Below are 11226 nucleotides of genomic sequence, written 5' to 3'. Positions count from 1 at the left end.
CTTTCCAATATTTGTAAATCATGAGAAAATCACGATTTTTAACCAAGGATTTTTTTTTTCAACTTTCAGAAAAACATACAGTGACAAAAAAAAACCCAAACAAACAACCAAATAAAAATTGGGGATACACATAACAGATCTTACATGATACAGGGTAGAGCCTTAAATTCTGCAATTTACTTTTACCAGAATGAGAGATGTTTTTATACACTTCTTATTTCTATTAATTGAGTTCAGTGAGTCATAATTCTTTACAGGGAAAAAAATGAGGGTGTAATAGACATTACTTTAGCTTTATATGAAACTTACCAAGAAGAAGAATTATTTTTTATGCGTTATCAATTATAACAGAGCCGGTGATTTTTAACAAAGGATACGGGACGTGTCCGGGAGTCGCCTGTCAATGGCGTCATATCCGCGTTACCCAGCTTTATTTTGTAGAAACCATGGAAACACTAAAGACGCTTTAATATATTACATGTTTTATTAGACAAGGGAACAACTGTTTGGTTACATTTATAGACAGAAAACTAATTGTTGTTATATAGCTCAACACGTTTAGTCTTATTGTTTAAATCTAATTATCTTGATTTTACAAGAGTACCATGCTTTTACCGTACCTCAGAGAAAAACACTATTTTCAAGTAACTAAGTAATACAGCATTTTCTCCATCATACAATACATTTTAAATCAACACAAACCACCCAGCATTTATTATGATATTCTAAAATCGATCTATCTTACTGCAGTGTGTCTCAAACAAGTGTCTCGCGGCAGTCGCCGAGCAAACGCACAGAGTAACGTTATAACATAATTTTCAACACACTCAAATGTATCTAATATGATAAGCAGAGCTGCGTTACCTCATACTCATGACCGGAAAAGCGGAAGCATTATGAAGCTCCGCCTTTGTTTTGAATAGGCGACCTCTAGTGGTGAAAATCTACAATTTGTCGCTTCAATTTTTTCTGTAATTTAATTACACTTCTGATGTAATTGCATTAAATACTATAGAACAATTCTAAAACAATAGTGGATTTAACATCAAATTTTGATGTTAAAATATATGTTTTCCCTTTACACACTTTGGTCAGTACAAGAATAATTTATGCAATTGTATTTTGTTTATTTGAAAGAATAAAAAGTGCAGTTTTGCATCTTTCCTTGTATTGTTCAAAAGGTCAAGTTTGATATGGGATTTAGAAAGTAATTAGTTATAATTTTTTTAGAGAGACTAATTAATATGGTAATTTAATTACATTGTTGAAGACGTAATTAGTTGCTAGTAATGAATAACTTTTTTAGAGTAACTTAACCAACACTGATCGTATAATCGCTGGAGCACTATTGATTTCCCTGCAACAATGTCTTAATTTAGGAACAAATAAATGTTGTGAAATAGTCACCAGAGTTTTATTTTACCCTGGTATGAATACTGTTAAATGATGATGCTTACCCTTGGTGCTTTTCAATTATGGGCTTTTTAGCTTTTATTTGTAGGACGTTGACACACAGCTCTGACTTTCATGAAATGAAAAGTCATTTTGTAATTCACAGTCTGGCTATTATCACTTTATCAGACATAACGAGGACAAAAATATATCAACACTAACTAGGTAATACATTACAATTAAGTTCAATTTGTGAATGCATTAGGTATCATGAACTAACAATGAGTGATTTTTACAGCATTAAAGGGATAGTTCACCCCAAAAGTGAAAATTCTGTCACCATTTACTCAAGCTCACGTTGTTCCGAATCTGTATAAATTTCTTTCTTCTGCTAAACACAAAAGAAGATATTTTGAAGAATGTCGGTAACCAAACAGTTGATGGGCTCCATTGACTTATATAGTATGAAAGAAAAATAAAATACTATATAAGTCAACTGTTTGGTTACAGACAGTCTTCAAAATATCTTCTTTTGTGTTCAGCAGAAGAAAGAAATTCATATAGATTCAGAACAACGTGAGCGTGAGTAAATTATGACAGAATTTTCATTTTTGGGTGAACTCTTTAAGGTTAATTTTAATAAATGTATAATATGTGTAATAAACTATTATTTAACATTGTTCACAGTACATTAATGTTAATTTTTGCAACCTTAAAAATTAAAAATGTTTTAGTATACACTACTAATTCAAAAGTTTGGGTTCAGTAAGAAATGAATACTTTTATTCAGCAAGAATTCATTAAATTGATCAAGACATGTTACAAAAGATTTAAATGTCAAATAAATGTGGTTCTTTTGAACTTTTTGTTCATCAAAAACGATAACCGATTTCTACACGGATAATAATAATGTTTCATGAGCAGCAAATCAGCATATTAGGATAATTTCCGAAGGATCACGTGACAAAGATTGAAGTAATGATGCTGAATTCAGCAATAAATGACATTTTAAACTAATGTGTAATAATTTTGCACATTACAGTTTTCTGATAAACTCAGTCTTGTTGAGCATGAGACTTCTTTCAAAACAATAAAAACAATTCTGTCAAACATTTGAACAGCAGTGTATGTAAATTTTAAAATAAACCAAGATGATTTTTTTTTAATGGTAGTATAAAATTCAGTGTTACCTGAAACCTAATAGTTAATAATTAAAATTGATGTGGTCCATTTGTGACCTATTGCAGAAACACCACTAGCGCCGTGTAAGGAAGTGATTCAGAAACAGTGACCACATCATTTCATACAGATGGAATATCTTTATTGTTGTTAGGCTGAAAAGTAATCAAGCATGCAAACAGCAGATTCCTCAGCTGTGTAGAAACATCCAACTGTTTTATTGAAAAACAGAGGAGAAACAATCCAGAAGGGAGGGGGGAAAAAAACCCAGATTCAATATCTGTACAGATGAAAGTATAATACAATATATACCACTATTGTACACTGGAATACAATATATCAGGAGGGCAGCAGTCACAGAGAAACAACCTGCGCTTGAGTCTGTGTTACATAAAGCAGTAAAACATCTCTTTTGTGCTGCTCTTCTTTACACCAACAATATCAATTATGTTCAGGAGCTAATAAACACGCCCACACAGAAAAGTGCTCTGGTAAAGATGTCGCCGACTTAAAAAAATAACCCCAAAATAAAACAATCTTTTCAAAAGCAAAAGCTCATCAGGCCTCTATCAGCATCACGCTTCACTTGGCCTTTGACCAAAGTCAGGCCTCGTTCAAAACTCCAGTTTATCCTTCTCAGAACCGGATCGTCTGTCATACGGCACCATTGGGAGAAGTGTCACGCACAAACAACGCAGATCAGTGCTGGGGAGGGTAGAAGACTTGTTAAGGCTGTAAATAACAGGTTTGACCACCTGTTTTTTTGGCAACACCATGTTAAATGCAACAGCTCAGCAAAGTTTCAATAGATATGAACGGAGTTCTCTCTAGGATTTTCCATCTGTTTTATGTTCTACCCGATGACTAAAGCACAAAGATCAACAGCTCTAGTAATCAATTTTTTTTGGTTTATATGAATCAGTTGCCAAGGTGACAAGAAAAATCTGTTTAGAACAGAATGTGAATATCATTCTTTCTGAACTCAAACAAAAACACTTAAACCGTCCTTGACACACATTGCCCTGTAGCATTTTATTATGTCCTAACACAGCTAACAATATTACTATAGCGCTGAAATCAGAATATCCTGAAAATGTCACCAACTCTGCTACTTTCCATTTAGATTTAGCCAAAATCTATATTACATTCCAATAGCAAGTAAACTTGTAGGAATTGTCTTGTACTCAACAGTGTTCAAAAATGAAATGACATGCAAAAGGGCACAACAAAACCAAATATTAAGCCTGAACGACTTTGGGCCGCATTAAAGGCAACATTGTCAAGAGTTCAAAGGCCAATCTGAGATTTCAGAACAAAAAACTTGCTCTCAGATCTACGGATACTCCATGCTGAACTGCTGAGAGAGGTTTCAGAGCTCTGGGACTTTTAAGTAAATGTGAAATGCTGCTGGAACTCTTTGCCAGGCTTTTACCGTGTAGTGTTCTTTGGATAGACAGCAATGCATTGTGGGTAATACAGGGTAGAGAAGTGCAAAAGATGACTACATCACTGAGCTGACGCCTGGTTTGTTCCACAGGCCACTACTAAGTGCACACAGGGCTGAAGTTTAGACTCAGTGAGACAGTGAAAGTTACAAATTGGATTGTGAATAATTAGATTGTGAATCCAGCAATGAGGGTCAAAGTGCACTTTGATTATATAAGTACTATGTATCTACTAGCAAAGCTCAAGGGTGATCTTAAAGGGATAGTTAACCCAAAAATGAAAATTCTGTCATAATTTACTCACCCTCATGTCATTCTGACTTTGTTCTGTGAGAAAGATATTTTTAAAAAGTGCTTCCTATTTATTTTGTCCATACTATGAAAGCCAATAGGGTCCAATGTTTTATGGACAAAAAATAACTTCTTTTGTGTTCCACAGAAGAAATTAAGTTGTACAGGTTTGGAATGGCACGAGGATGAGTAAAAGAATAACAGAATTTTCACTTTTAGCTGAACTATCTCTTGCAATAAATTAGTGTGCACCATGTATATATTTTAAGTGGATGAAAGCCGACACTCAATACCGTAAATAATCACTCCAAATTTCACATCTTAAGACTGAGAGAATATTTAAGGAATGCGTTTTACACTAAAAAGACATATATGTCTGTAAATCGGCTGCACCCTTAATTGGTAGTCGGATCACAGTGTGTGTGTATGTGTGTTATGCCGGGAAGCTCACTCTGCTGTAAGGGTAATGAAGCATCAGGATTGGTCCATGGGCTCAAAGGTGTTGGGAGGCTCCGCCCCATGACCCTCCATCTCCTCCTGTTTCTCAGGAGTCTCTTCTTCCTCCCCATCATGCCTTGCTGCTGCGTGCTGGCGCAAGTGTTTGTCCATGGACGCCTGTATGCTTGAGACCATCTCCTGCAGGCGCTGCCGCTGGGCCTCGATCACAGCGGGCTCCAGCCCCATGCCGCGGCCCTCACGTAAAGTGAGCATGCCCGGGGCCACGCGCACCAAATCCTCCCCCGACAACGTTAACCCTTCTTCGCGAACGCTGCTGCTGAGATCCACACCACTGCTGTGTTGCCGCCTGATTGGTGGGTGTTCAGGAGGGGCGGAACCCAATGAGTGGCCTTTGCCCTGGAAGACGGTGACGTTCTGCTCTTTCTTGCGCACTGCGCCGCCGGTGCCCAATCGCAGGCTGTGGGCGGGGCTTCCTTCGCGGCTACGGGAGGCTGCATCTGAGCGGAGTTGGGAAAGGGCCTCCTGGACGAGCTCCTCCACGTCAGGGCCCACTGGAAAATGACCGGCTGTGTCCACACACAGCTCCAAACGCTCCTCTGATGCATTGAACACAAATGTCTTTCCAGACAAGTGGGGCAGTGTGCAGTGTTTCCCGTCCAACAGACCTTAACACAGAAATAGAGAATGTTAGCTTCATACACAAAAAATGATACGATACAATAACAATATGTATCACATACACACATTTTTGTGGAACAACAATACCCCCATAAGAACTAGAAAACAAGAAACAATAAAGTAGTCTAATGTTAATCTTAGTGTAAACCTAAAATAAAATTGACAAACTATATATATCACTTGAAAGCTTACAAATTGTAGTATTCTGATTTTCAAGACAAATGACAGAGGAACAATAATTTATTCATTCGCTGCAACAATATTTACAGACTCATAAGGCATGTTCATTTATTTTGAAATAGCAATTGAAAATAAAAAATCTTTTTACATGTCTATATGTGTTTGTTAAAGGATGAATTCAAACCAAATTTTTCTGCCCATAATACTTCTGAATAGCATGTCTGTTTCATAAACTGTATGAACATTATGGAAATAAATGATTCAGGTCACTCAAACCGTAGAGACAGAGCGCATTTAAGCCACGCCCACACCGAAGAGGAAAACAATCCAGCCGTCTCCATTGACTTTGTATAGCGTGAGGCTGGCTCCTCGTCATTTCTGGGTTATAACAAAAAACAGAACAATGCCTAAAAGCTGCTATGTGACATGTGTACAAGCAAATAAGCTAAAAAACCCAGAACTAAGTTTTAATAAGCTGTCGACCCCCAAAAAATAATATTTAAGGACACAAAATTGGAAACAGGCAGTGAGACAAAGCGCAACGGGTCATATTATTATAAAAAAATACATTGGAGGGGAACGTAATCGCCGACAGGTTATGCTAAACAAACAAAGAAAAAAAATTCATTATTTTTAACCATGTCAAAGAATTATTTCACCTGTCGCTGAATACGTTCCCCTCCAGTGTATTTCTTATAGTAATATGACCCGTTGCTCTCTGTCTCACTGCCTGTATCCACTTTTGTGTCCTTAAACATTGTTTTTTTGGGGTCGACAGCTTATAAAAACTTAGTTCTAGGTTTTTTAGCTTTGCTGTACACCGTCACATAGCAGCTTTTAGACATTGTTCTGTTTTTTGTTATAACCCAGAAATGACAAAGAGGCAGCCTCATGCTACATAAAATCAATGGGGACTGTTGGATTGTTTTCCCCCGGTGGACGTGGTTTTCAGATTATGACGCGTGTCGCTCTGTCTCTATAGGCTATATGGAAATGGAAGAGTGCTTATGTGGCCACCAATGGAGCCTGGATGGTATTTAGTGGAAAAGTTTGATACTGCGCCCAAACAAAATCTTACTGAAAGCTCAATTTTCGAGATATCAGCCTAAAATTTAAAAAACGACAATTAGATTTTAGATTTTGGCTTTGATTTTCTTGCAGTTTTAGAGTAAAACAGTTTTGTAAAATATATATTTTATATAAATTATGAGAAATCATATTTTTACATTTTACATTTTCCTAAAGTAAAATTTCAATAACTATTTTTTATTTTATTTCACTTTCATATTTGTTCTTTCACTTCTAAAATAATCTGCCAAGTGTCCCCTTTTTGAGGAGACCAAACATAAATCTGTGCTCAAAAGTATTCAAGATTTAAAACTATTTAAGTTGGGGTCTGTTCCCCAAAAATGAGAGGGGGTTTTACAATTGTTATGCTGAAAATATGCTGATTTGTAATGGGAAAAAAGTATTAAATTAGAAAAAAGCATAAGCTTTTCACTACTGTTCTCAGACTATAGGGTCCCAATGTATATAATTAGTACTATATATAGAAATTAACGTTTAATCAAGATTTTATTATGTTTAACTCGGCTGCATTGCATCTCTCAGCCAGTGGCAGAACAACAAGAATCTGGGTTAACAGAGGGTCAGTTCCACAACTGAAAATTATTCTGTATTTTTTGGAAAACAGAACCAGTTTTAATAAGAACCGTTTCTCAAATCCCATCCTATTGGCGATAGTGTTTTTGCAAACACTTTTGGCAATAGTCTGTGTCATGCCAATAAAGCACAATTTGGAATTGTGTAAACTGAATTGAAACGGTGTGTGAGAAAGAGGAAAAATAACAGAATACCCATGTCTTTCTTCACAATATTGTAGAAGACTCCTCCTTGCTGGAACAGGTGAGGCAGTTTCTTAGCATAAGACCAGACATCTTCACCTAAGAGAAACAGAAAGAGGAAAAGACAAAAGATTCAGGCCTCACATACGTTTAGCCATAATACAGAGTTTAACTTTTACCTTCTAATCAATAATTACTGATGAAAGAGGGCAAAATATCAAATTACAGAATTAGAATTCTGATGTGTAAATTACAGCGATAAGTTTGTATCAAACAATCCAGAGTCACACAAACAAAAAGATCACACACACACAAACACGCTTATGAAGATGCTGAATCTAGTATGAGACGATCAGTCTTACTGTAATTTCATAAAGCATATCACTTACAGACAGGAGCATCTTACCCATAAGTGCTGCCAGGAGACAGAGTGATGACATCTCAAGGTCAATGTTGTCCTGAAGTTCCCTGCTACTGGTGCGACTGAGGTGTGGGTCAGAGTGAGCGTGCGTTTGGGGCGCGTGAGTGTGCGTCTGGGTCATGTGAGTATCGGGTGAGCTCTCTTTCAGCGCTTCCACAGAGATGCGGTCACCATGCTGGAGTGCCACTGGCTGGTTCTGGTCCTCGGGACGTGGTGGGGGCAGCTCTCTAGGCGGGAAGCCATGTCGGATGCACAGCTGTCCGGGTGACAAGTTGAAGACCTGGATGATGGAGTTCTGGAGATCACTGTATGTGGTGTGCGGTTGCAGCGTAAGCATGGCCTGCCGGCCATCGCTGGTTGTTACACGTATCTTCTTCTCTCCGCTGGTGGGTGGCACTTTGGTGGGAGTGGGAGGTGCAGAAGATGATGAAGAGGACGGGGATGATGGGCGAGGATCCTGCTGGCGCACGCGGTCCGTGCTGCGGCGCTGTGAGAGGGCTGCCTGCTCGCTGATGCTGTGCTGCAAGACCCTCTCAGTTCTGCTCATCACCAGCTCCTCTTTATGCAGGGTTTTGCCCTTCTGTCCAGTCAGGATGATTTTAGTAGGAGGGCGAGCGGACGACTCACTCCCGATTCCCCCGTCCTGCACGTGAGCACCTTCTATGGCAACTGGATTGTATTCGTCTTGGCTCCGCTTGGCGGTGTGATGCAAAATGGTGTTCACAACTTTTTGGACTAGGATCTCGCTGCCAAACTCACCGGGGAAGTGCTTCGTGACGAGCCGCATTGTCACGTCGTAAACGTTACTGTTGAGCGTCGGATCCGTTTCGTACTGGAACCAATAAACGGTCTCTCGCACCACACGGCCGCCCCACTCCAGAGTGATGGGGAAGGCTTCGGGAAGATTGTCATACTCCTTCCCCTCCCAGAAGTGCTTGAACCCACAGCCGCACTTCCCACCCTGCGAGCGAGTGTTGGTACGGTCTCCGTCCAAATAGACTACAGAGCCGTCGCCCTGAACGCGCCGCACCGAGGTTCCGTGACACCAGGTGCAGGCTGTGAGCGAGCTGAGTTTGTAGTCAGGCACGAGCACATCTTTTTCTGGGTTATAGGAACAAACCAAACTATTCAAAGGAAAGCTGTAGTTCTTGTCCGCTCGCAGCGTCCCATGAGTCGACTTGGCCAAGTTGTAGAGTTTCCCTCCCGGAATCAGCCACTCTGCTGGCGCGTGGAGCTCTGAAAGGGCATTGCAGACAAGGCAGCGGTGGAGACGGCCCTCCTGAACGGATTTCTTCGCTGCTTCTGTGACCTCCTCCGGCTGCACGCCGATCACTCCAGTGCGTCGATATATGTACTGGTGGACGTCAGCGACAAGAGCGGGGTGGATGCCGTACTTGTCCATGAAGACGTCCTCCATTGCGCCTACAAGCCGCAGTAGGTATTTATCCTGCAGGCTCCGGTCGCCCCCGATCACACAGCTTCCACTGGAGTCCAAGCTCACGTATTTGCGAATCAGCTCTTGAGGAACACCCCAAGCTTTCGGGAGCAGCGCAGCAGGCAAACGGGGCAAAGGCAAGCCCTTGATTCCCACTAGGGGCAGATAGTGATTTCTCCCAGAGCTGCTCCAGGCGATGCAGATGGGTTTGTTCAGAGTGCCATCTTTTCCTCGGCAACGCTCCTCTGGAACCAAGCCCGGCAGGAAGGTGGCGGAGTAATCGCCTGGGCTGCGCATGCCGCTCAGTGAGTCCAACAGGATTATGGGTCTGTGCAGTACATTTGCCAAGCCGAAAATGTGGATGTTCCTCAGGCCCAATGGAACGCCTTCTGGAGGTACAAACAACGGGTCACACTCGTTAATGATGTCTTCCCATTCTGCGGCATCTATAAAGTCCTGGAAAAGAGCTTTGTAGTGGTTGAGGTTCTGCTTGAAATTGAGTTTTAGGTTCTCTCGAAGGGCATGCCAGAAAAGCTCACGTCCAACTAAAGCCCTGGACACGGCGTGGACCAGGCAGTGTCCGTCTCCATCCACATGCACGGGAATAAGACACTCTCTATTCAAGTTTGCTTTCTTGATCTCCTCCAAAGTGTCATGCAGGTAGATCAGGCTCCCTGACCGATCACGTCCATACCCAACAGTTGACACATGCTCTTGCTCGATGAGAAATGCACGGTCACCAAGAAGCGAGCAGTCGAAAATGTCTCCCTGGTTCATTTCCTTCAAAAGTTTGGCAGTGCCCGTCTGTTTGTCCATGCCATAGCGAGTGAGGATGGGTGACAGCAGCTTGCAGTGATAGTTGGACAGTCCCATCACTTTCACCAGCTCTGAGCCCTTTTTGGGAGGGCCAGGCACGCCCAGCAAAGCATTTCTCAGCAAATTGTGAAGCACTACATCTGGGTCAGTCACTTCCTCCACATTCGCGAGATTCTTCTGCTCGTGTCTCTGGCCGCACTCCGTGCACTCGATGCTCATGGAGGTGTGTGCGGGGAAGAAGAGCTTCGCCTGGCACTGCGGGTCCGGGCACATCCCGCATAAAATGCGCCTGTCCTTCTGCTTTGAGCCCGGAATCAACGACATAGTCCAATCTGAAATCTCTTCTGACGCAGCCGTTTACAAAATCATCGCTGTCTATTCAGTGACGGGCGATAGAAAATTATGTCAGCTCACGCAGCTTCTGTTTTCCAGTAACAAACACAACACGGAAGCGGTTCCGTAACACAGTGTGACCCTATGGGCGGCACAAGGCATGCTGGGAATTGTTGTTCACAATCGTCACAGGTCTAGAGGTCTTGCAACGACATTATTTTTAAAAAATGACAAGTAAAATACATTCTGATATTATACAAAAATGACTGAGTTGTCTTTTATTTATTAAATGTCCTGCTTATTTACTACAGTCGGGACGTAGCATACGACGAATACATATTAAAACAAGTGACTTTAACAAAACTACAATATCCACAATACATAGAAGGCCAGACGCTGTGTTGTTGATGAGTTCAGCAGTCTTTATATGGGCGTGAGAATAAACTGCAGTTGTTTTAGATACAACGGGATCACTGTAATAAACATAAATGGTTTCTTTCTCTTTAACAGACGAATGCTTAAAGTTCACTGGCTGAAGAATTAAAACAAAATGTTGAGATATATAGGCTATGGCAAATAATAATTAGCTATTATAATATGATGTAATATTTATAAATTAAATTCTTTTCTAATTTAGATCATTATTAGCCCAAGAAAATAGTAAAAAAAAAAAAAAAAAAAAAAAAACCTTTACAAAGAAGTTGGACAGTTTAAATTGTAATTTACATTACAGAATGCTATTAAATCTAATAC

At 40.5% G+C, this 11226-nt stretch overlaps 1 protein-coding gene across 1 annotated transcript; it reads right to left on the bottom strand.

Moving 5' to 3' along the window:
* Positions 1 to 2634: 2634 nt before the first annotated feature.
* vcpip1 (valosin containing protein (p97)/p47 complex interacting protein 1) lies at positions 2635 to 10598 on the bottom strand. Its single transcript, XM_067363481.1, has 3 exons — positions 7875 to 10598; positions 7481 to 7567; positions 2635 to 5431 (listed from the first exon to the last, which is right to left on the bottom strand). The coding sequence occupies exons 1-3, from the start codon at positions 10462 to 10464 to the stop codon at positions 4782 to 4784; spliced, it is 3327 nt and encodes a 1108-aa protein (XP_067219582.1). The 5' UTR covers positions 10465 to 10598; the 3' UTR covers positions 2635 to 4781.
* Between the last annotated feature and the right edge of the window lie 628 nt (positions 10599 to 11226).

Source organism: Chanodichthys erythropterus, chromosome 16 (assembly GCF_024489055.1).
Source record: "Chanodichthys erythropterus isolate Z2021 chromosome 16, ASM2448905v1, whole genome shotgun sequence".
In the NCBI taxonomy this organism is placed as follows: domain Eukaryota; kingdom Metazoa; phylum Chordata; class Actinopteri; order Cypriniformes; family Xenocyprididae; genus Chanodichthys; species Chanodichthys erythropterus.
This window is presented reverse-complemented; position numbering and strand designations above follow the sequence as displayed.